The sequence below is a fragment of the Chanodichthys erythropterus genome, chromosome 3 (assembly GCF_024489055.1).
Source record: "Chanodichthys erythropterus isolate Z2021 chromosome 3, ASM2448905v1, whole genome shotgun sequence".
Lineage (NCBI taxonomy): Eukaryota > Metazoa > Chordata > Actinopteri > Cypriniformes > Xenocyprididae > Chanodichthys > Chanodichthys erythropterus.
Genome location: NC_090223.1, coordinates 72751407 through 72778475, shown reverse-complemented (window position 1 = coordinate 72778475; position 27069 = coordinate 72751407). Strand labels below are relative to the sequence as shown.

The following is a 27069-nucleotide window of genomic DNA, read 5'->3' as shown; positions in this document are numbered from 1 at the left end:
GACGGCAGCGTGCTCAGGCTGGGGCTGCTCTGGGACGGCAGCGTGCTCAGGCTGGGGCTGCTCTGGGACGGCAGCGTGCTCAGGCTGGGGCTGCTCTGGGACGGCAGCGTGCTCAGGCTGGGGCTGCTCTGGGACGGCAGCGTGCTCAGGCTGGGGCTGCTCTGGGACGGCAGCGTGCTCAGGCTGGGGCTGCTCTGGGACGGCAGCGTGCTCAGGCTGGGGCTGCTCTGGGACGGCAGCGTGCTCAGGCTGGGGCTGCTCTGGGACGGCAGCGTGCTCAGGCTGGGGCTGCTCTGGGACGGCCGCGTGCTCAGGCTGGGGCTGCTCTGGGACGGCCGCGTGCTCAGGCTGGGGCTGCTCTGGGACGGCCGCGTGCTCAGGCTGGGGCTGCTCTGGGACGGCAGCGTGCTCAGGCTGGGGCTGCTCTGGGACGGCAGCGTGCTCAGGCTGGGGCTGCTCTGGGACGGCAGCGTGCTCAGGCTGGGGCTGCTCTGGGACGGCAGCGTGCTCAGGCTGGGGCTGCTCTGGGACGGCAGCGTGCTCAGGCTGGGGCTGCTCTGGGACGGCAGCGTGCTCAGGCTGGGGCTGCTCTGGGACGGCAGCGTGCTCAGGCTGGGGCTGCTCTGGGACGGCAGCCTGCTCAGGCTGGGGCTGCTCCGGGACGGCAGCGGGCTCAGGCTGCTCTTGCGAAGGCGGCAGGGCAAGGCGCTTCGGTGGCGCCGGCAGGGCAAGGCGCTTCGGTGGCGCCGGCAGGGCAAGGCGCTTCGGTGGCGCCGGCAGGGCAAGGCGCTTGGAGAACCCACGATCAACCACTAGAGTGGTCTCCAGGCCTTGTAGGATGGAGGAAGCCCTTTTCCTCCTTCTCCTCCACTTATGAAGGTGAGGCGGTGGCTTACCCAAAATGGCCTCACTGGCTGGAGCGGACTTACTGACTGGGGCGTACTCTGGAGTGGACTCACTGACTGGAGCAGGCTCTGGATCGGACTCACTGACTGGAGCGGACTCTGGAGTGGACTCACTGACTGGAGCGGACTCACTGACTGAAGCGGGCTCTGGAGTGGACTCACTGACTAGAGCGGGTTCTGGAGTGGACTCACTAACTGGAGTGGGTTCTGGAGTGGACTCACTAACTGGAGTGGACTCACTGACTGGAAAGGGCTCTGGAGTGGACTCACTAACTGGAGCGGGCTCTGGAGTGGACTCACTGACTGGAGCGGGCTCTGGAGTGGACTCACTGACTGGAGTGGACTCACTGACTGGAACGGGCTCTGGAGTGGACTCACTAACTGGAGCGGACTTTGGAATGGACTCACCAACTGGAGCGAGCTCTGGAGTGGACTCACTGACTGGAGTGGACTCACTGACTGGAACGGGCTCTGGAGTGGACTCACTAACTGGAGCGGACTTTGGAATGGACTCACCAACTGGAGCGAGCTCTGGAGTGGACTCACTGACTGGAGCGGACTCACTGACTGAAGCGGGCTCTGGAGTGGACTCACTGACTGGAGCGGGTTCTGGAGTGGACTCACTAACTGGAGTGGACTCACTGACTGGAACGGGCTCTGGAGTGGACTCACTAACTGGAGCGGGCTCTGGAGTGGACTCACTGACTGGAGTGGACTCACTGACTGGAACGGGCTCTGGAGTGGACTCACTAACTGGAGCGGACTCTGGAGTGGACTCACTAACTGGAGCGGACTCACTGACTGAAGCGGGCTCTGGAGTGGACTCACTGGCTGGAGCGGGCTCTGGAGTGGACTCACTGGCTGGAGCGGACTCTGGAGTGGACTCACTGACTGGAGCGGACTCACTGACTGAAGCGGGCTCTGGAGTGGACTCACTGGCTGGAGCGGGCTCTGGAGCGGACTCACTGGCTGGAGCGGGCTCTGGAGCGGACTCACTGGCTGGAGCGGGCTCTGGAGCGGACTCACTGGCTGGAGCGGGCTCTGGAGTGGATTCACTGGCTGGAGTGGACTCTCTAACTAAAGCGGGCTCTGGAGTGGACTCACTGGCTGGAGCGGGCTCTGGAGCGGACTCACTGGCTGGAGCGGGCTCTGGAGCGGACTCACTGGCTGGAGCGGGCTCTGGAGAGGACTCACTGGCTGGAGCGGGCTCTGGAGAGGACTCACTGGCTGGAGTGGACTCTCTAACTAAAGCGGGCTCTGGAGTGGACTCACTGGCTGGAGCGGGCTCATTGACTGGAGCGGCCTCCGGGCCTTGACGTCCGAAGGAAGCCTTCTTCCTTCTCCTCCTCCTCCCTCTACCGGGGTGAAGCTGAGGCTCAGTGCCCACCTCCCCTGTGACTTCAGAGACGGATTCATGATCTGGAGCATGCACACTGCCTGGTTGACTTGGTGAGGCCCAATCTACCCGATGGCGGAGATAGGCAGCGAACCTCCAAAAATCCAAGTCCTGTAGCCCTTCCATCTCACACTGAGGTAGAGGATCATCAATGCAGCCATTAAAAATCTCCTTCAGCGCTGCATCGTTGTACCTCAGCCCCACCGCCATCGTCCAAAAGACCGTGGCGAAGCATCCTACCTCTTCTCCCTCCTGGCGTAGAGCCATCACTGCCCCAAGCAGTGCCATACGCTCCCTGCAAGTGCCTCCCAGAATGGTCCTCATGCTGCTGGATCTTAATAGGGTGGTTCGTTCTGTCACGGTGCACACAAGAACAAGATGGTAAGATCCAAGTGCAGCGATGTTTATTACAGGAAACTCCAAGCATGTAATCCAGAAACACAGGCAAAGGTTAAACTCCACAAAAATAGTCCAATACAAAAAGCCAGAGAAACAAAAAGTGCACGTAACAAAAATACAACGAACCACAACCAAGGACAGACACAACTCAGTATAAATAGACAGACACTAATAACATAATACAGAACAGCTGAGTGCAATAAACGAGGTTAATGAGTCCAGGGAAGTGTCTTATGGGAAATGTAGTGAATGCATGGGTGGAAATGAGAGTCCGGGATGGAGTGCCCTCTAGTGGCTGATAGGGCACTCACACTATAGATCGTGACAGTTAAAGTACAACGTCTGGAAATGGCAAAAACTGCACAAATTTTGCAAAGAAAATTCAAAATATCTGACTTCCTGTTGGTTTTTTTAAGATTTCACTCCAAGAGACTTTTTTGTAGGTATTGGGCTGTTAGATGTGTGTACCAAATTTCATACCTGTACATGAAACGTAGTGTCAGGGGCACTTCGCTGAAATTTTTTAGGTGGCGCTATCGAACCATTTTGCCACACTTAATTCTGAAATCTATATCAGACGTAAATTTTCACCACTTCTGACGCATCTGCAAAGTTTCATGAGTTTTCGAGTATGTTTCGGCCCTCAAAAAAGTGATTCACCTTACATGGCGAAACATCAGACTTTGTCGGTCCGCCATGGACACGCCCTTCAACGAAAACTCAAGATCTTTGCAATTTAACATCTCAAAGGCCTTAAGATTAGACTGGCCATATTATGATGTTGATCTGGTTTAATCTCTATGAGGAGTTAATCCCAGTGTAAAACATGTCATTTCCTGTTGCCCCCAGGTGGCGCTATGACTGTAACTGAATATTGTCATATAGATGTCTGCAGGTCAGGACTCTAATAAAACATGTGAAGTTTGGGGCAGATCAGACATTGTATGCCCGAGTTACAACAACTTCCTGTTTCATGGCGAAACATCAAACTTTGCCAGGCCGCCACGGACACGCCCTTCAGCGAAAACTCTAGATCTTCGCAATTTAACATCTCAAAGGCCTTTAGATTAGACTGGCCATATTATGATGTTGATCTGGTTTAATCTCTATGAGGAGTTAATCCCAGTGTAAAACATGTCATTTCCTGTTGCCCCCAGGTGGCGCTATGACTGTAACTGAATATTGTCATATAGATGTCTGCAGGTCAGGACTCTAATAAAACATGTGAAGTTTGGGGCAGATCAGACATTGTATGCCCGAGTTACAACAACTTCCTGTTTCATGGCGAAACATCAAACTTTGCCAGGCCGCCACGGACACGCCCTTCAGCGAAAACTCTAGATCTTCGCAATTTAACGTCTCAAAGGCCTTTAGATTAGACTGACCAAATATGATGTTGATCTGATTTAAGCTCTAGGAGGAGTTCGTTAAAGTACAACATGTGGAAATGGCAAAAACTGCCAAAATTTTGTAGAGAAAATTCAAAATATCTCACTTCCTGTTGGGTTTACAAACTTTGCACCCAGGGGCTTTTTTGTAGGTATTGGGCTGTTACATCTGTCTACCGAATTTCATAACTGTACGTGAAACGTAGCACGAAGGGCGCTTAATTGAAATTTTGTAGGTGGTGCTATTGAGCCATTTTGCCACACCTAATTCTGAAACCCATATCAGATGTAAATTTTCACCACTTCTGATGCGTGTGCAAAGTTTCATGAGTTTTTGAGAACGTTTAGGCCCTCAAAAATGCGATTCATTTTGGAGAAGAAGAATAATTGGCTGAGCAATTCCAATAGGGTCCTCACACCATCAGTGCTCGGGCCCTAAAAATGGCAGATGGAGCAATAATAACTGACATGATCCATGATATGATATTTTTGGTGATATTTGTAAATTATCTTTCTAAATGTTTTTTTTAAGCATGTTGCTAATGTACTGTTAAATGTGGTTAAAGTTACCATCGTTTCTTACTGTATTCACAGAGACAAGAGCCGTCGCTATTTTCATTTTTAAACACTTGCAGTCTGTATAATTCATAAACACAACTTCATTCTTTATAAATCTCTCCAACAGTGTGTAATGTTAGCTTTAGCCACGGAGCACTATCAAACTCATTCAGAATCAAATGTAAACATCCAAATAAATACTATACTCACATGATCCGATATGCTGCATGACGAACATCTTGTAAAGATCAATTTGAGGGTTATATTAGCTGTGTGAACTTTGTTTATGCACTGTATTATAGTCAAGAGCTCGGGGGCGGGGAGCTCGAGATTTAAAGGGGCCTGAATCGGTGCATAGTTAATGATGCCCCAAAATAGGCAGTTAAATTTTTTTTTTTTTTTTTAAATCTATGGGGTATTTTGAGCTGAAACTTCACAGACACATTCAGGGGACACCTTACACTTATATTACATCTTGTGAAAGAATGTTCTAGGGCACCTTTAAACATGATCAGCCCTTCCTGTGGTTGTGAACTTCCTCTGATCTCACTAATGGAGTGTGTAGACCTGACACTATACACCCAAGTGCTTGCATGTGTGCGTAACCCAGCAATGAGGTTTGCTCTAGAGTGTTTGAACTTTGCAAATTTTTAAGCACTTCCTGTATGTTAGTGTAGCACAGGTGATTTAGCCACATAATAATTAAAAAAAAGAGAAACTTTTATTAGTTTCACAATTCATTTAATTATAAAGCAAAAAAAATAAAAAAAAATAGGAGAAACTTTTTCCTTCTTTAATATTGTCTTTATTTTTGAGTATAAAATAATAAAATAAAATGTTTTTAAAAGGTGGTACTGGCCCTTTAAGCCTGCTGTTTCTAGCACGCGCTTTCCAGCAGAGGGAGAACTGAATCCTCCATTTTGTGAACGGTGTCAGAGCAGACCTCTTGCAGATTAATGTGCTTAAACATCGCACTTTGGGACCAAATATTTATAAAAACATAATTTAACACGGATTTGGTGAGTTTTTAATGGGTTTTTTTTGTATGTTTTTGGTCAAAGTTGAGACAAACGCTAATCCGATAACGACCTGTATACAAGTCTCCACGCAATTGTGTGGTAATCTCTTGAATATATGTTCATAATAATGTAACGTTATATGGCTTAATTTGGGTTTTATCCGAACCTATATTCTGTGTTAATGTTATATGAGTTTAATACGAGTCATGTTGTTAATTGTTGAGTATGTTATGCAGAGCTGCCAACTTTTGAGTTCAGCTTAGAGTGAGATTTTGGGGGGTGTGGCTTTGGTTATGGGGGAGGTGCTTATGGAGGGGCGTGGCTTACTTTTGTACTGTTTTTTTATGATAAAGTTATGTAAAATAACTGCTCAGTGCTGCAAAACAAACAACTCTGCTAATGCTAACTTAATTCTATATAAACTATTAGGGGTGTGACGAGACAGGTATCTCACAAGACGAGACGAGACTCGAGATTGAGTCCACGAGAAGAGACAAGATGGCGAAATACATGACTAGAAAAAAGTAGTCTGCAGGTGTATTTGAAATGTTTTAACTAATCATCTTGTAATGAATGTCATTTCAGTTCTACTTTCTCAGACTGAATTATCATATGCAGTAAAAGACAACAATACTCAAGCACTGTAAAAAAATCAAGTGACTGGCTTCTCTTCTGTATGATTTCAGTCTCTTCAGACCTTACTGGACATGATTTATGAGCTTCTACAACTTTTGACCTCCTAACTGAACTCCTTTCCACAAACTGATCATAAAAACAGTATAAATAAAAATGCTAACACTTTACAATAAGATCTCATTTATTAACATTAATGTATTAACCAACATCAACTAACAATGAGCAATATCTTTGCTACAGTATTTATTAATCTTTGTTTATGTTAGTTAATAAAAATAGTCATTCATTGTTAGTTCATGATAGTTCACAGTGCATTAACTAATGTTAATAAATGAAACCTTATTGTTTGTGCTTAATAAGATTAAAGGTGCCCTAGAACTTTTTTTTAAAAGATGTAATATAAGTCTAAGGTGTCCCCTGAATGTGTCTGTGAAGTTTCAGCTCAAAATACCCCATAGATTGTTTTTAATTCATTTTTTTAACTGCCTATTTTGGGGCATCATTATAAATGAGCCGATTCAGGGCTACTTCCCCTTTAATTCTCGTGCTCCACGCCCCAAGAGCTCGCGCTTGCCTTAAACAACATAAAAAAAGTTCAAACAGCTAATATAACCCTCAAAATGGATCTTTACAAAGTGTTCGTCATGCAGCATGTCTAATCGCGTAAGTATAGTGTTTATTTTGATGTTTACATTTGATTCTAATTGAGTTTGAGGCTGTGCTTTGTGGCTAATGGCTAATGCTACACTGTTGGAGAGATTTATAAAGAATGAAGTTGTGTTTATGAATTATACAGACTGCAAGTGTTTAAAAATGAACATAGCGACGGCTCTTGTCTCCGTGAATACAGTAAGAAATGATGGTAACTTTAACCACATTTAACAGTACATTAGTAACATGCTAATGAAACATTTAGAAAGACAATTTACAAATATCACTAAAAATATCATGTTATCATGAATCATGTCAGTTATTATCGCTCCATCTGCCATTTTTCGCTGTTGTTCTTGCTTACCTAGTCTGATGATTCAGCTGTGCACAGATCCAGATGTTAATACTGGCTGCCCTTGTCTAATGCCTTGAACATGGGCTGACATATGCAAATATTGGGGGCGTACATATGAATGATCCCGACTGTTACGTAACAGTCTGTGTTATGTTGAGATTCGCCTGTTCTTCGGAGGTCTTTTAAACAAATGAGAATTATATAAGAAGGAGGAAACAATGGAGTTTGAGACTCACTGTATGTCTTTTCCATGTACTGAACACTTGTTATTTAACTATGCCGAGGTAAATTCAATTTTTGAATCTAGGTTATTCATTTTATGGTAACACTTTACAATAAGTGCAACAATAATCGCAATCTCTCAATATTCAAAGTGCAAATAAGACCAATTTTTCTTTGATACAGAGCTAAGAGATGGTTACAACTACACTGCCCAGCCTAAAATAGCTTTCATATTGAGAGATATCTGTATTCATCAGGGAGCCGCTTTCAAGTTGCGGGGTATTGAAATCGCGTTTGAATGCGCGCTCGCGTTTACTTCCACTTTCGTGATCGCGCGTAACTCTGTAAATATGGAGCGGCGGCGACCGTTATCCAACTGAATTAAATGTTTTTTTTATTTAAATACAAAGCAAAATGATAGTGGAAGCGCAATGTAAACGTAGCGGTGGCATATTCTTTCCTAATCATCCTAACACTCTGTCATGGCAACATCGCAGACTACTTTTCGCCTCAACGAGAAATCTCGTCACATCCCTATAAACTATAACAGCATATGAGGCCTATTAGTTACTAGCCTAAACTGGACGGAGACACGGAGCGCTCTGTAACTCACGGACCTGCCTGCGTTCACAATTCACACGGTGCAGATGGGAGGGAGAACAGAAGACTACACAGTTTATGGGAATAAATTGTATATTTCCCTCACAATTGTCACAAAAAACTCACTGTACACTGTCTGTCTGGTCTCTCTGCGCGTTGCTTTGCGAGATCATGCGGCGCGATTTTTTTTCCCTCACTTCTGCACGAGTCTGCGTGAGAATATGGGGGTGTGGCGTGAGAGCGTGAGAATTGGGTCAATTGCGTGAGTCTCACGCTGAATGCGTGAGAGTTGGCAGCTATGTACTTGTGCTATTTATTTCAGTATGAATGCATTACAAGCCCATTTAGTATATGCAGTGTAGCCTATACAATTTCCAAATATGTGTAAATGTTTATTAAGTTTACACTGGCAGAATCATTTTACAGTCGTACACACAAATCTATATTAAACAACACACCAGCAGCACAAGTCACGTTACATGCGAAAAAATATGTAGAGTGGTTAAACTTATCGGAATTCAAATGTCTCTTCAACTTGGTCGGTGACCAATCAGATTTTGTTGCTCACTGCCTTCAGCCAATCAGAGCTGCTGACGTCACGGTCCTCATCTGAATCCCCCTCGCTCAGTCACTCGGGTGAAGTATAATGTCGCAATGTATAATTTATTTAATAAAACACTGAAAGCACAATACATCGCTCAATCTTGGGGATTCTGACCAGTTTAATCAAGTGACATCGCAGCCTGACCGTGATGGCGACGACAACCGGCTAATCTAATGGCCTACGCGATCCTGAAAGAACCGAAGAAAAGTGCTACTATTGGGAGGTGAGTTGTAGTCTACCAGTTAACAAACTTTATTTTATTTTCTTTAACAAACGGAGAGTGAGATTTCGGCTTGATATCTCCTTTTTGAGTTTTTGTGTGGTAGATTATGGCACATGTTTGTATGCAGCACCAAAACATTCATATGATTGGTCAAATCGGCCCGTATTCTGTACGATATTAATTCATAAAGTGTTTTATGCTTGACTATGTACCGAAAACAATATCGACATGCCATTCTGATACAGTTCCCTGCTGCTAATCCTCATTTACTGTTCAAAAATAGTATTGGTTCAATGTAGGATTCAGACAGACTATTGTAAACGTGAACATGCTGTCTTATATCTTTGGTATATTCTGTTAACAGATGCTGTTCTTCACGAGTTTCTGCGGTCATCATTGTGCCATCAGACACAATCATGAGAAGCTCATCAGAAAATGGAATATAATGTGTAATTTGTATTTGTGTATAGAGGGTCACCATGGTCCAATATTTTTTTTTTCTTTAATGAAAAACATGGTATGTTTTGCTGAATCTAAGTTTAAATAAAAACTATTGGATTTGTCAATGAAATATGTCTCTTCATTAGTGATGTTGTTACATTTTATTTATTTTAATGGCCTTGAAAACCAATGCATTCAACTTTGGGAAAATGTGTTAAACTATTTAAATAGTAGCACAACTGTATTGTGTGAGATTATGTAATTCAAAGTACAGTAGTCAATATTTAAAGTGGATTAAAAAAGTTAGGACAACTTTGATTAAAGGTTTTGATCCGCTTCAAATGTTGATTATATTATACAAAGTATAAGTAATAACAAAGTGTATTGTTATTGACTGCAAAGTGTGTAATGTTTAATATTTGGAATAAGCCAAAGGTACTGAGCATACAGTACTATTACCTGTAAAATAATATATTAAGTGTATATTGCTTGTGTTTTCTGAAGACACTCGTAATTATTTTGTAATGTACTTAAATCACAAATAAAGTGTACTTATAACACAAAGTGTACTCATAACAGAAATAAAGTATACTTATAATGCAACATATATTATAACAAAAAATATACTTTTTACACAAATAAAGTATACTTATAACACAAATTAAGTACACTTTAATATCAATCAAGCATGTAATTAGTCCCTACACAGACATATACTTAAAGTGTACTAAGTATACTTGAAGTTGTTCCAATTTAGCACACATAAGTATACTAAATAAACTTAAAGTTGTATTTTAATACTACTTAATTTCAACTTAAATATACTTAGTACAAAATTAGTTGTTTCAAAATAGCACACTTTAAATGAACTAATCATTAACACACTTGAAATATACTAATAATTAGTCTTGCTGCAAGTATACTTAGTATATTTTTTTTTTCACTAGGGCAATCCCGCCACCAGAAACAAGGGGTCTGACCACTGGATGAGGGTGTGACTGCAGCTCGGTGTCACGAGGACACGGAGTGTACCGCACTGCCACGCCCATCTCGAGACCCGGCTGCGGAGCCAGTGTTGAAGCGGCAACATATGGAGCAATCCGAGCAGCGTGACCGCGGCTGCAGAAGCGTACTCAGGCAGTTTAACACCGACTGGACGTGCTCCTCGGCGAGGGGTGTAGTCCGGGCGACCGAGTCTAGCTCGAGACCGAGATAAGAGATCTTCAGCCCGGGGCTGAGTTTGCTCTTATCCCAGTTGACCCGAAGACCCAACCGGCTGAGGTGAGCTAAACCACGTCCCTGTGTTCGCACAACTGCTCTTGCGAGCTGGCCAGGATCAACCAGTCGTCAAGGTAGTTGCGAACGCCCTGTTCCCTGAGGGGAACAACGACACCTGAGTGTAGTGGACACCCCTGAAACCCGGAGGACACCGGACGAACTGAATCGCATAGCCGAGTCTGATAGTGCGAATGAACCAGCGGAACGGGCTGGAGAGCACTACCCAGGCTTCCAGACACCAGCAGAGCCAAACGCACCACAGACGTACCGGGGGTGGGGCAGCGAACCAGAGTACGGGGACCCGACTCGGACGGCATGGTAGCGGTCCAGAGTGTGATCAGACTCTGCGAGGTAGCAGTACGTATGGGAGACGGCACACAGGGCACGGCCTGCACCAATACACTGACACCTGCTGGCGAAGTGAGAGGGGACTGGGAGTGGCAAGGCGGAGCCCTGCACACTGCCAGCCACACCCACTTGGGACCTGGAAGATCAGAAAACAGCTCTTAGTGGGTACCGCTGGACTCCGGAGAGCCAGCGGCGGAACAGACCAAATTCTCCACCCGGCCCTCCTCCGGGGAGGGAGCGATGCGAGCATTGTCTCCCGAAGAACTGTTTACCTCAGCTCCAGGTCACCTTACCTCCAGGACCGCTACCCGCTAGCCAACTGGGTTGACTGCGGGCTGGGTTTTAGGCCAGCTTGTGAGATGAGTGCATCGAGAAAGCGTACTTAAACGGCGACACATCCCAACAAGGCTAGCCAGGGGTGTTTCTGGACCACCAAGGTGGACATTGTCTGGCCAGGGGCCTGCGCTATGACTTGCATCATGCATAGCTCAACCCCGACTCAGAACTACCCAATACAATGAGTACTTTGGCCTAACACGGACTTGCCGGGGCCAAGACTCATGCAGGGCAGAGGTGGTGTGCCCGTAGCACTGCCACCCCACCCTAGAGGGTAGTGAGAGAGAAAAAACTTGCAATGCAGATTATGCCCCCCTTGGCGTTCCATATTTGACTCCAAAAAAGGCCACAAACTGACAAGTTTTTCCATGCACTTCTGGGCTAAGACAGGGTGCAGGGCAAGGCAGGTACGCGTCGCACAACGCCCCCAGAGGCCCGGGAAAGCATTGTTGTCAAGTCTGAATCTGATTCAGCACGAGCACACCATAACCGTGGGACGCTCAGCTTCATCTTCATTTTCAGAGCCCAACAACACTCTCTCAAATGTAGCAGTCGACATCTGATCCTCTGCTGAAACTCTGACTAAGACACTAGGTCCCCCATGAGAAGGACCAGCAATCCAAGCAGAAGCTACCAGCCATGTTGAACAGTGAACGTGGCCGCCCAACTGGACGACACACGGCGCACACGGCGCCGACATGGCCATGTTGTGCTAAACATGAACCACCCACGAACACAGTCACAACATGTTTGCGATGCAGTAGAGGAGTGGGGGGCCCACAGAGAACGGCTCGGCGGGTATTGCCCCACTGTGATCCTCTGGTCACCCAAGCTTATTAACCAAAGTAGTATTTTTCTGATTCAGAAAAATAACTAGATCAAGGGAATAAGTGAGGGGACTCCACCTCATTAAAAGGCACTCGAGTCTCGACCGTTTTTGCATCTAGAGCGCCAGACAACGTGCAGGGTTGCCATAGCAATGCGCGCTGTCAACCGGCAGCTTGACGGCACAAGGCGTGCAGAGCGCTCAAGCCCTTACGAGAAAGGTGAGACAAACAACGCGCCGATGTGGGCATGCTCTCATTTTTCACGAGAACATGAACCACTCACAAACACAGTCTCAGCACGCTAAGCAGACATGAGAGAAAGTGATTGTGGCCGTCAGCGAGGATAGGAAACGACCGCCTCCAGAAATGCACAGACTGAATGACGTCTTGAAAAAGACGCAGTGTCTGTCTGTGAAATGTGATTTTAGAAGGGGAAATACAGCTCTTTCTGTGTCGAGACACACAGGGAGTGTCACGAGAGTGTGTGTACACACACACACACACACACAGGAGACCAGCCCAAATCGCACACCAACTTTATGGATTTACAGCGGAACGCTGTTTCACAGCAGTAGTTTCTGCCTGGCTCCTGAAGCTCGCGGATTCGCTGCAGACTCGTAACACCAACACGGTAAGGCTGCTTCTTTCGTTCTTCAGACTTGTTTGAAGTTCAGTCAGGCTGTAGGACACCAAAGTGTTGGCTCCGAAGCGAAAGACAGAGTGCGATTGCATCTGCTGCCAAATTTATGTCCCCCAGATGTGGGCAGTGCGCATTATGCAAATATCGCACGCCAATGTTCATTGGCTTGTTTTAGTTCTCTCGAAGCTGATAGGGGCTCTCTGGCGATATCCCAATTCGTCTGTCATTACTGACGTACGTCGAACGTGACCGACTGAAAGGGAACTCAATGCATCACCAGGTAAGCGACTGTCATCCTTGCACTGTGACAAAAAAACAAACAAAAAAAAAACAGTTCTTCAGTATAGTCAACACAACTTCTAAAGTAAGAGTGAGATAATATGAAAGCAGGGTCATTGCTAGGGTATTTATCTACGGCCCGTGTACCTTCGTATAATTTGTTTTTTCGTTTTTGTTTAAAGAACTACGGAGCCCGGCACGTCACCCATAGGAGAAAAAAAAACAATCTGTGCTGACGGTTTTGCAATCCGTTCCCTCAGTTTATAAACCGTACTTACGAATTCTTAAACTGTTCCCTCGGTTTAACAAATCATGCCCATGGATTAATAAACCGTACCCACGAATTCCCAATCCGTGCGCTCAGATTTTGCAAACCGTATCCTCGGTTTTTAAATCAGTTCCCACAAATTCATAATCGGTTTGTAAAAACCGTACTCACGGATTCATTTTAGAAGAAGAACAGCAAACTCCCAGGTATGTGTTAACGAATCTTATTGTTTTATTGTGTATTATTCATCAAATTATATTAACTGCAGTGATTCTCTATCAACGGGTAGCGGGATACAACGATTTAATAAGAATTATGTGCGTCAAAATCTTGTTTAATTGTAATAATCTTAGCACTTTATTATTATTGCCCAAATAAACCTGGCATTGTGTATTATGACTGACTTTTAATTTCTTTGTTCCTCTTTTCTTCTTCTAAATGCAAGTAGCCTAAATGCAATAATAGGCAAATAATAATTATAATAATAATAATAACAACAATTATTATTATTTATTGTATTTTTTTAAATTTATTTATTTATCAATTATTTTTAATATATGACTATAAATGAGTGCACTTAAGACAGTATGTTTATCATAAAATAATGAATGCTTTATTTAAAAAAAAGTGTTTACAGTTTTAGAAATGTTTGTGTACTATTCATTCTTAACATGAAGACCTGTTTTGGTGATTTTATTATACTATGCTTTTTGCCCAAAATTGACTTTAAAAGATAAAAATAATAACTCTCTCTCTCTGTGTCTGCCCTTAGACTTCCATCCACCTCGAGGTCACATTTATTCCTTACCCTGTAGGATGGACAGATTTGGACTAATTCAACATTACTTTGACCTAGGTCTAAAGTATGAAGAAATTCTTCATATTTTAAGTGTTAAACATGTGATTATCATCAGCATTAAGACACTTAAAAGAAATCTTATGTAGAAATGGACTAATTCGCAGAAAACTATTTGACAACTTAATTGATGTTATTCAGTTTGTTAGGGAAGAGCTCCAAGGCTCAGGAGCATTGCATGGATATAGATGGATGTACAGTAAATGCAAGGAAAGAGGACTTCATGTGCACAAAGAAGACGTCCACCTCATTCTGTCCACTCTTGACCCACTGGGCACGGAAATGCGAAGAAAAAGAAGACTGCACAGAAGAGCTTACTTTTCAAAAGGCCCCAACTTTATATGGCATGTTGACTCATGATAAATTGACTTATGATAAATTGAAGCCATTTGTCATTTGTATCAATGGGGCAATAAATGGATTCTCAAGGAGAATACTATGGTTGAATGCATACTGCACAAGCAGTGATCCTAAAGTCATAGGGGGTTATTTCCTCGAGACCGTAAGAATTTTGGTGGCTGTCCTCGAATCTTGAGAGCAGATATGGGAACAGAAAACAGCACCATAAGGGATATACAGGTCCTTCTCAAAAAATTAGCATATTGTGATAAAAGTTCATTATTTTCCATAATGTAATGATAAAAATTAAACTTTCATATATTTTAGATTCATTGCACACCAACTGAAATATTTCAGGTCTTTTATTGTTTTAATACTGATGATTTTGGCATATAGCTCATGAAAACCCAAAATTCCTGTCTCAAAAAATTAGCATATCATGAAAAGGTTCTCTAAACGAGCTATTAACCTAATCATCTGAATCAACTAATTAACTCTAAACACCTGCAAAAGATTCCTGAGGCTTTTAAAAACTCCCAGCCTGGTTCATTACTCAAAACCGCAATCATGGGTAAGACTGCCGACCTGACTGCTGTCCAGAAGGCCATCATTGACACCCTCAAGCGAGAGGGTAAGACACAGAAAGAAATTTCTGAACGAATAAGCTGTTCCCAGAGTGCTGTATCAAGGCACCTCAGTGGGAAGTCTGTGGGAAGGAAAAAGTGTGGCAAAAAACGCTGCACAACGAGAAGAGGTGACCGGACCCTGAGGAAGATTGTGGAGAAGGAGCGATTCCAGACCTTGGGGGACCTGCGGAAGCAGTGGACTGAGTCAGGAGTAGAAACATTCAGAGCCACCGTGCACAGGCGTGTGCAGGAAATGGGCTACAGGTGCCGCATTCCCCAGGTCAAGCCACTTTTGAACCAGAAACAGTGGCAGAAGCGCCTGACCTGGACTACAGAGAAGCAGCACTGGACTGTTGCTCAGTTTTGCATGTCATGCGGAAATCAAGGTGCCAGAGTCTGGAGGAAGACTGGGGAGAAGGAAATGCCAAAATGCCTGAAGTCCAGTGTCAAGTACCCACAGTCAGTGATGGTCTGGGTTGCCATGTCAGCTGCTGGTGTTGGTCCACTGCGTTTTATCAAGGGCAGGGTCAATGCAGCTAGCTATCAGGAGATTTTGGAGCACTTCATGCTTCCATCTGCTGAAAAGCTTCGTTTTTCAGCACGACCTGGCACCTGCTCACAGTGCCAAAACCACTGGTAAATGGTTTACTGACCATGGTATTACTGTGCTCAATTGGCCTGCCAACTCTCCTGACCTGAACCCCATAGAGAATCTGTGGGATATTGTGAAGAGAAAGTTGAGAGACGCAAGACCCAACACTCTGGATGAGCTTAAGGCCGCTATCGAAGCATCCTGGGCCTCCATAACACCTCAGCAGTACCACAGGCTGATTGCCTCCATGCCACGCCGCATTGAAGCAGTCATTTCTGCAAAAGGATTCCTGACCAAGTATTGAGTGCATAACTGAACATAATTATTTGAAGGTTGACTTTTTTTGTATTAAAAACACTTTTCTTTTATTGGTCGGATGAAATATGCTAATTTTTTGAGATAGGAATTTTGGGTTTTCATGAGCTGTATGCCAAAATCATCAGTATTAAAACAATAAAAGACCTGAAATATTTCAGTTGGTGTGCAATGAATCTAAAATATATGAACGTTTAATTTTTATCATTACATTATGGAAAATAATGAACTTTTATCACAATATGCTAATTTTTTGAGAAGGACCTGTATAGCTGGAGAGGAGAGATTTGGCTGTGGCTAACTTACACAGAAGAGATTTTTTTATTCAGCACATAAAAATGAACTACTTCATTTCAGACTGTGGTGATGTGGTTTCTCCACTGCATGGATCTTCATGTGTATCTTCAGGTGACTTTTAAAAGAGAAACTCTTTCCACACTGATCACACGTGTGCAGCTTCTCTCTGCTGTGGATCATCTCATGTGTTTTCAGATTTACTGACTGAGTGTATCTCTTGTCACAGTATGAACACTTGAAAGGTTTTTCTCCAGTGTGAATCCTCTCATGTGTTTTCAGAGATGATGACCGACTGAATCTGTTGTCACAGTGTGAACACTTGAAAGGTTTTTCTCCACTGTGGATCCTCTCATGTGTTTTCAGAGATGATGACTGATTGAATCTCTTGTCACAGTGTGAACACTTGAAAGGTTTTTCTCCAGTGTGAATCCTCTCATGTCTTTTCAGAGATGATGACCGACTGAATCTCTTGTGACAGTATGAACACTTGTAAGGTTTTTCTCCAGTGTGGATCCTCTTGTGTGATTTCAGATCTGATGACTGACTGAATCTACTATCACAGTGTGAACACTTGTAAGGTTTTTCTCCATTGTGAATTCTCTGGTGCAGTTTTAAATGGTTTGCTGTAATAAAAGTCTTCTCACACTCAAAGCACACATACTCTCTCACACCAGAGTGAATTTTCTCATGTTTATGTAAACTACACAGCAGTGAAAAACTCTTTCCACACACAGAACATGAATGTGGCTTCTCCTTTGTATGAACTCTCAGATGTCTCTTCAGGTTTGATGCCCATAGAAATGTTTTGTCACATTGATCACATGTGAATGGTCTCTCTCCAGTGTGACCTTTCGTGTGACTCTTAAGATTTCCTCTTTGTGTGAATCTCTTCCCGCACTGATCACATGTGAACGGCTTCTCTCCTGTATGAACTCTCATGTGAACATCAATATTTTGTTTGTTAGTGAAACTCTTTCCACACTGATCACATGTGAACGGCTTCTCTCCAGTGTGAACTCTCATGTGATCCTTAAGATGTTTGGTTGAGAAACTCTTTCCACACTGAGTGCAGGTGAAAGATTTCTTGGCTCTTCTTTTCTTTAGAAATGTATTTTTAGTCTTTAAGTGACTCAAAGGTTTTTCTCCAGATTTGTCATGATGTTCCTCCTTCACTTCTATCAGTTCTGAAATGAAAGAAAAAAAAAAAACATTTTCAGTAAATCAAAATTATTTAAAGAGAGAAATATGAAGTTAAAGGTCATAAAATTGAGACTCGTTGTGATAGACAACTGCTACAAAACTTTGATCATTTTGATGCATTTGCATAAATTAGTTGCATATGTCCCTGAAACTTTAACATTAATCATCCAATCGTAAAGGAAGGGCTGTCGTTCCAGCGACATAATCCAGTGGTCTGGTGAAGGTATGATGTGTGTACATCTTTTCAGCGCTCCTGTGAAGTTCACTTAATTTTAGAATTTAGTCTCAATTTTACTTTAGCTGCTCGTTTAATCTGACTCCAATTTCAAATGTTTTTACATCAAGATTTACTGAATTCAGACAATCAGCACTGAATGGACGTCTTCTGGCTACAGAATTTCCCAAATAGCTGCTCTGCCACCTTCCCTTAAATAATTCTTAATAATTAATTATAAATAATATTAAGAAAATAAAGAAAACATTGCTCTGAAATATTTTCAATCAATGACAAAATGATCTAATGTGATATTAACAGCCATATTTTGACATTTGATATTTAATTTATTTTCCTAAAACTGTGTAATTATTAAGGGGCATTCACAGCAGACACTGGATACACAAGATCAAGTGAAGTTTGCAGTAAAGTGGAGTAGATTGTATATTTTTAAATTTTGGAGTGATTATTATTCGTTATTTGTATGTTTTTAAAACTATATCACGTCATGTCTTGACGTTTCAGCTTCTGTAGAAAGTTCACATGCTCAAAGTCTAGACTGGTTTGTTTCAATATAACAGACTAAAATAATGGACAAAATATCTTAATAGAACATGATCTTTACTTAATATTGCATAATTTTGACATACATACATCATACAGTGTATTGTTGGCTATTTCTACAAATATACCCATGAGACTGGTTTTGTGGTTTGGGATCACATTTAATGGAAATACTGAATTTTTAAAGTTGTCTTATGGGTGTGGAATGGCATGAGGGTAAGTAATAAATGACATTATTTTGATTTTTGGGTGAACTAACCCTTTAATTACAAGTAACCAGCCCTAAATCAAACCCTAACCCTTGTTCTAAAGTAAGTCCACTTGAATGAAACAACTGAGTGAACTCAGGCACTGAGTGCGTCTGAAGGAAGGCCTGCTGATTTCACAGAGTTTGTGCTGCTGTTAATCATTTGATTCATTCAGCATCTGCAAACCTTAATTAAACCATTTCATGATCAAGGAATTTATACCTGAAAGATATTATGCTGGAATGAATGGATTCTTCAATATTATCTGTAAGATTATACTTCTGTATATTCTCTAATTATGTAGAGCTGAACATTTTAATAATGATCAAATGACTGAGTTCAGCTGTGAGAATAAAACCAACCTGTTTGTTCCTCAGTATCTTCATGTTTCACACTGAATGTTTCTTCAATCTTTATTTCTTCAAACTCCTCTTTATTAAACTCAATCTTCATGTCTTCAGTCTCCTCTTTAATAAACTCCATCTGTAAGAAGAGAATAATTAACAGAGTTAAAAATCTTCAAGGACCTGTTGGACTAAAAAAAAACACTCAAAACTAACACTACAAATTAATAAACTTCATATTTCAGGCATTTACGATCTACATTTGGTATGCAAAAAAAATATAGATTATATTTAGATGATTACTCTTTGATGAAAACATGATTAGCCTAGTTAGTTTGTTAGTGTTTGTTGTTCTCGTTCATATTCACTGTTCGAACAGCACGAGTCGTGATTCACTGAATCATTTCTCAAAGGGTTTGATTCAATTGACTCGGAGTTGAAAAGTTCAGTTTCTCCATCATGACTCGCCAGAGACTGAACTCGTGTTCATGATAAACTGATTTATGATATATAGAGAGAGAAATGAGACGCAGGTTTACTGTTTCTCATCAGTGGATGAGCTTTACTCACACAAATATCCTTCATTAATGTTAGATAAAGAATCACAATGTTACTAAATAGTAAATAAACTATTTTAACATTGCTGGTAAAATTATTAAAACTACAAAACTGTTTCTGTCGATTAAAACAGCTTAAATTCTTAAAACAAACCTTTATTCAGCAGAATCACAGATGCAGGAGCGCGGCGCAGTCTTATGACGTCATGTCGTCACTCCAAAATAAAAGTCATGCATTGTCTACAATCACAGAAGTGCATTGAAATCCAACTATTTTACTAGATAATTTTTATATATTAAAATTAAAACAGTGACAAATATGGTACAAACAATGCTTTAAAAATATTTGTGAAAAGTTTATTTTTTTTAATCTTGTTAAAAACCACAGTGGAGCTATATACTATTTTTTGGCAGCTGTTACAGAAACATTTTTACAAAAAATCTTCTGATTTAACCTTGAGATTTTAAGTATTAGAAAGCTTAGATATTTGCACCACAATTTACAATGACACTAATAATTCTTAATTTCTGATAGAAATGCAAAATCAATCGGTAGTTATTAATAGAATAATGAGACACAACCTTTACCTTTGGCCCCATTTATTTTTGATCACAGTAATACACGTTTACCTCAGATTTCATTAGATAGAATATAAGCCGGGCGTACGCAGGGTTTCATAATTACCCTGGTCAGAAAATGTTGTTTGTTTGGGGGATACGGGGGCATGGTCCCCTAGAAAATCTAGATTTCCCTGGTGTGCATATGTACATGTTTAAGATGTTTTAAGGCCAACAAACAGGATAGCAAATAGCTTTAAAACCATGTCAATAAATACAGAGGTGTGAAAAAGTGATTTTTTATTTTTTTGCATGTTTGTCACACTTTATTGTTTCAGATCATCAAAGATAACACAAGTAAACACAACATGCAGTTTTTAAATGAAGGTTTTTATTATGAAGGGAAAATAAAATCCAAACCCTCATGGCCCTGTGTGAAAAAGTGCTTGCCCCCCACTGTTAAAACATAACTTAAGTATCTAAAGATTAACAGTATTCTGCTCTGTTGCTTAAATGAACAATAAAGAATGAGATTTATTTGCTCACCCTCATGATTTTGCCCACATGACTGACTTCTGTGAAATACATTGTGAATCACTCAAGTGTCAGCAAACAGTGCGTGTAATTCACTAATTATTAATTCTGTCAGTTTTGGTGACTAAGAACCAAGTCCAGGGGTGTCCAGTCCTGCTGCTGGAGGCCTGCACTGTCCTACAGAGTTTAGCTCACCTGAACCAGCTAATCAACTTCTTACTTGGCATACTAGAAACTTCCAGGCCACTGTGGAAGTCAATGGGGCTCGAAAACTGGTTATGAACACTCTTAAAAATATCTTCTTTTGTCTTCAGCAAAGAAATGTTTACAGGTTTAGAATCGAGGGTGAGTAAATTTCATTTTTAGTTGAATTATCCCTTTAACTTAAAATAACTTTCACTTTCAATATCATAATAGAAGTAAGGACTAGTCCTATCTTAAAGGAACACTCCACTTTTTTTGAAAATAGGCTCCCCTAGAGTTAAACAGTTGAGTTTTATCATTTTCGAATCCATTCAGCCGATCTCCGGTTCTGGCGGTACCACTTTTAGCATAGCTTAGCATAGTCCATTGAATCTGATTAGAGCGTTAGCATCTCGCTTAAAAATGACCAAAGAGTTTCAATATTTCTCCTATTTAAAACTTGACTCTTCTGTAGTTACATAGTGTACTAAGACCGGCGGAAAATTAAAAGTTGCGATTTTCTAGGCCGATATGGCTATGAACTATACACTCATTTAGGCGTAATAATCAAGGAACTTTGCTGCCGTACCATGAGTGCAGCAGGCGGAAGCGCCTGTGAGCCCCTGTTTGTACAGGGAGCGTGCCTTGCAACCATGGAGACATTTGTGAGAGGCGCTGCATAATATCATTGCGCCTCCTGCACTCATGGTACGGCAGCAAAGTTCCTTGATTATTATGCCGAAATGAGAAGATAGTTCATAGCCATATCGGCCAAGAAAATCGCAAATTTTCATTTTCCGCCGGTCTTAGTACACGATGTAACTACAGAAGAGTCAAGTTTTAAATAGGAAAAATATTGAAACTCTTTGGTCATTTTTAAGCGAGATGCTAACAGTCTAATCAGATTCAATGAACTATGCTAAGCTATGCTAAAAGTGGTACCGCCAGAACCGGAGATCGGCTGAATGGATTCGAAAACGGTAAAACTCAACTGTTTAACTATAGGGGAGTTGGAAAATGAGCCTATTTTCAAAAAAAGTGGAGAGTTCCTTTAAGCTAAGCCCTGTCTGTGAAATCTTCCAATTAATACCAAGGTTTAAAACCAGCATCTTCCCTCTTCCTGTTGTTAGTTCTTTCAGCATCCCTCCTCCTCCTGCTTTTTGTACAGTTTTGCCTGTTATAAGGGGGCAATCGGAGCTCGAGTAGAAAATCCTTTCCTAGCCCCTCTATAGACGACAGCAAGCAAAATCTGTTTACCTCTTACACTAAGATTATATTGTAAGAATTGAAAATATACAAAGATAATTTAAAATGAACAAAGACATTTGCTTTACTGTTTCAACCCCCTCTCTCTTGCCATTTGGAAGGCACAAAGGTGTTGATAGTGATCAAGGCCTGTAGGCCAAGATGTGTGTACATCGGGGGTCTACAAATGGTCACACCTTTAGTACAGTGGGGGGAAGTTTTAATCTTCTGATTGGTCAGTTTGAATGTCTCACATTTGGGTTTAAGTCACATGGTCAAGGAAGGCATAAAAGAAGATTGTAATTGTCGCTCTGTCTTTTTTTCTATGCTCTGCTTTTTTCTATGCTCTTCTTCCTTGGATCTCGGGCACTCTCTTGCCCTCTCTCTCTCTCTCTCTCTCTATTTCTCTTTCTCTCTCAGGTAACTTTTTCATACATGCTGTGTACGATTAATGGTATATGATTTTATCATCTCATACATCTATTTTGTAATTATTTTAAGTGTAACCATAATCAGATATTGTCATTAAACCCTTTCTATTACAAATTATGTGCTAACTAGTTTTGATTTAGTATTAACATTAATGTGCTCCCCATTGCAATACAGTACTGTCACACTATAGCAACGCTCTCCCACATATTTTGCTATTGTAACTCCCTTATGAAAAAGAAGTTTATTCAAGTGTACTATTAGCATACTTCTTTTAAACTAAAAACAAGAAAGTATACTTTCAGTCTACTTCTCAGAAATATCCTTTATGTACTTCTGAGAAATATACTTAAAATTGCACTTAAGTATACTTGACTTATACTGACAGAAAAGTCTAAGTATATTTGGCCTATACTTGGACACAGTCTTCGATCGAGATATACTTAAAAGTATATTTGTAAAAGTATAGTATAAAAGTACATTGTTTGAAAATATTGATTTATAAAGAAACAGATATATTCCTAATTCTGAGTATCTGAATTTTTGTGTAGGCTAGTCCACTAGTAGTGTACATAGGAATTTACTTCCCTCTTTCCTAGGCATTGATTGAATTTTCAGGCTTTATAATGGTAGGGGGCGCTGTTTTACATCTTCTGAAAGAGTCCAGAATCTCCAGATCAAAACGCAGGAAAAGAATAAGCTGAAACGAGCGATAGAAGATTACTCATGCAAATATAAAATAAAGTGATCATAAACATTAAACAGCATGTAAATAAAAACTGCCAAACGCTTTGTGGACTATGAGGACTATGAAGCTTTGGGGGTGTTTATGGACTCAATCTACTCTACCTGTGTTTGATCATCTTTCTGAATCCCACACAGACGTAGTCTTTGACAAAAATGCAATTTTCTCAGCTTTTCATTTCAAATGTTACCCACATTTAAGTGTTGATAAAAAAAAAAAAAAAAAAAAAAAAACTTACCCACATTTGAGTGTTAATAAAAAAGGATGTTTTTAAAATAGAAAGAGTTCAAGTACAGTTAAAGGTATTTCAAGTATAAAATATAATACCCAAATAGGAACATAGTAGTATACTTACATTGCCACAAATAATATATAAAAAGTAAACTATAAGTGTGATGTTATGTTCACTTAAAGAAAACTTACAAGTGTACTTACAAGTACACTAAACTAGTAGTTGTCATGGAATGCACAGACACGAAATGATAAAATCCACGTGCAGTTTAATGAGGTAGGTCCAAGGCATAAACAGTCCACAAAAACCAGAAACAAAGTGCAAAAAACAGGAAACAACGAACCACAAACACAGGCAAAAAACACTGAAACTAAATAGACCGAACTAATGAGCAAACACAAAACACCTAAGTGCAATGACATGAGGCTGATAAGTCCAAGGGGTGAATTATGGGAAATGAAGTGAAAACTGGTGACGTAGTCCGTGCTGGAGTGCCCTCTGGTGGCCAACCGGGGTACTCCAACTGGATATCGTGACATTACCCCCTCCCTACGGAGCGGATACCAGACGCTCCACTTAACAAAACAAAAAACTCAGGAGGGAGGTGGATAGGAGGAGGATCAGGGGGAGGGATGGCGGGCCAGATCCAGCGTGCTCCCCCGAAGGCCAAGGCGGTGCTGGAGGAACCAACCAGGCGGGCACTGGCAGGTCTGGAGTCCTAGCTGTTTGCCAGGGCGGTGCTGGAGGAACCAACCAGACGGGCACTGGCAGGTCTGGAGTCCTAGCTGTTTGCCAGGGCGGTGCTGGAGGAACCAACCAGGCGGGCACTGGCAGGTCTGGAGTCCTAGCTGTTTGCCAGGGCGGTGCTGGAGGAACCAACCAGGCGGGCACTGGCAGGTCTGGAGTCCTAGCTGTTTGCCAGGGCGGTGCTGGAGGAACCAACCAGGCGGGCACTGGCAGGCCTGGAGTCCTAGCTGTTTGCCAGGGCGGCGCTGGAGGAACTGACCAAGCAAATTTCAACGGTTCAGAAGGCCTGGGCAGTAGCAGCAGAACATAAGGCCTGGATGGCGGTGGCAGAGCAGAAGGCTTGGATGGCAGCGGCGGCAGGGCTGACCAAGGGCGCTCCGTGGCCGTATCAGGGTGAGCGAGCAGCTCGGTGACGGCCTCCGTGGCCGTATCAGGGAGAGCAGGTAGCTCGGTGACGGCCTCCGTGGCCGTATCAGGGAAAGCGGACAGCTCGGTGACGGCCTCCGTGGCCGTATCAGGGAGAGCGGGCAGCTCGGTGATGGCCTCCGTGGCCGTATCAGGGAGAGCGGACAGCTCGGTGACGGCCTCCGTGGCCGTATCAGGGAGAGCGGGCTCTGGAGTGGACTCACTGGCTGGAGTGGACTCTCTGACTGGAGCGAGCTCTGGAGTGGACTTACTGGCTGGAGTAGACTCACTGACTAAAGCGGGCTCTGGAGTGGACTCACTGGCTAGAGCGGGCTCTGGAGCGAACTCACTGGCTGGAGCGGGCTCTGGAGTGGACTCACTGGCTGGAGCGGGCTCTGGAGTGGACTCACTGGATGGAGTGGGCTCTGGAGTGGACTCCCTGGCTGGAGCGGGCTCTGGAGTGGACTTACTGGCTGGAGTAGACTCACTGACTAAAGCGGGCTCTGGAGTGGACTCACTGGCTAGAGCGGGCTCTGGAGCGAACTCACTGGCTGGAGCGGGCTCTGGAGTGGACTCACTGGCTGGAGCGGGCTCTGGAGTGGACTCACTGGCTGGAGTGGGCTCTGGAGTGGACTCCCTGGCTGGAGCGGGCTCTGGAGTGGACTTACTGGCTGGAGTAGACTCACTGACTAAAGCGGGCTCTGGAGTGGATTCACTAGTTGGAGTGGGCTCTGAACTGGACTTACTGACTAAAGCGAGCTCTGGAGTGGACTCACTGACTGGGGCGGCCTCCGGGCCTTGACGTCCGAAGGAAACCTTCTTCCTTCTCCTCCTCTTCGCTTTACCGGGGTGAAGCTGAGGCTCAGTGCCCACCTCCCCGGTGACTTCAGAGACGGATTCATGGTCTGGAGCATGCACACTGCCTGATTGACTTGGTGAGGCCCAATCTACCCGATGGCGAAGATAGGCGGCGAATCTCCAGAAATCTAAGTCCTGTAGCCCTTCCATCTCACACCGAGGTAGAGGATCGTCAATGCAGCCATTAAGGATATCCTTCAGCGCCGCATCGTTGTACCTCAGCCCCACCGCCATTGTCCAAAAGACCTTGGCGAAGCATCCTACCTCTTCTCCCTCCTGGCGTAACGCCATCACTTCCCCAAGCAGAGCCACACGCTCCCTGCATGTGCCTGACAGAATAGTCCTCATGCTGCTGGATCTTAAATGGGTGGTTCGTTCTGTCACGGAATGCACAGACACGAAATGATAAAATCCACGTGCAGTTTAATGAGGTAGGTCCAAGGCATAAACAGTCCACAAAAACAGAAACCAGAAACAAAGTGCAAAAAACAGGAAACAACGAACCACAAACACAGGCAAAAAACACTGAAACTAAATAGACCGAACTAATGAGCAAACACAAAACACCTGAGTGCAATGACATGAGGCTGATAAGTCCAAGGGGTGAATTATGGGAAATGAAGTGAAAACTGGTGACGTAGTCCGTGCTGGAGTGCCCTCTGGTGGCCAACCAGGGTACTCCAACTGGATATCGTGACAGTAGTTTACTGATAGTATATTTCAATTTATATACTAAAATGTACTACTAGTATTAAAATAGTAAACTACTAGTATATTTATAAGTTCACTTGTAGTACAGATGCAGTACAAATGAGAAACGAAACTGTGAACTAGTTGTGTACTTAAAGTTTACTACTGTTACACTTATAGTACACTTAAACGTATACTTCAGTTGGGCCAATTTAGTCCCAAGCGGTATTAAAATAGTACACTTACAAGTTTACTACTAGTACATTGATACTAGTATACTTACTACATAAAGTATACTTAAAAATATACTTTAACATTACTAAAGTATACTTGATAAAATTAACTTGAAGTAAACTTCTTTTTCGTAAGGGCTGTGCTTATTTCCGTCATTGGTATAAGTTGCAGTGGGTGGTAATCGACAAGAAATGTACAGTTTTCTAACATCTTACTGATAAAGTTTCTTTAGTCGCTCTGCAAACCTTACAGTCTGAACCGCTGTAGGAGTTCCACCCTTACAGATGGTGCCGAAACCCGGCATCCCTTGCAGTGAGTTTTCTGAAATCTACTTTGATCGCTCATCAGAATGAGGACATTTTTTCACAGTTGATCTTGTGAATGGATTAAAGCTGACCATCTCACCAAGGAATGGGTAAGTCTGTTTTAATTGTTTAATGGTATGATATTCAGATCTCCTCAGGGATGAAAGGGAAAATTTCTGGAAAGAGTGAAGTATTGTTTGCTTTATGGAGCAAAAAAAAGTTGAGCCTACCTTGTGCAAACTCAAGAAACAATACATTGGGATTAAATGTTCAGATGATGAAATGCTCAAATGGTGGGACATAATTGGCAAACACCAAAAGAAATCAAAACATGGTGAAATAATTGAGGCTTTAAACTTCATAAGTTGTGCACAGCTGC

General features: G+C 42.6%; 2 protein-coding genes across 2 annotated transcripts in view; one reads left to right on the top strand and one right to left on the bottom strand.

The window, feature by feature from the left end:
- Window positions 1–27069, top strand: part of LOC137006263 (oocyte zinc finger protein XlCOF6-like) — a 165444-nt gene that overhangs the window by 43303 nt on the left and 95072 nt on the right. The window lies entirely within an intron of this gene.
- The window catches only part of LOC137014587 (zinc finger protein 420-like), a 50182-nt gene continuing 39562 nt past the window's right edge, over window positions 16450–27069 (bottom strand). The window contains exons 6-7 of the mRNA XM_067378954.1: window positions 17247–17421; window positions 16450–17162 (exon numbers count right to left, since the gene is read on the bottom strand). Coding sequence (XP_067235055.1) covers window positions 16450–17162; window positions 17247–17421 — 888 coding nt within the window. The remainder of the gene's footprint in view (window positions 17163–17246; window positions 17422–27069) is intronic.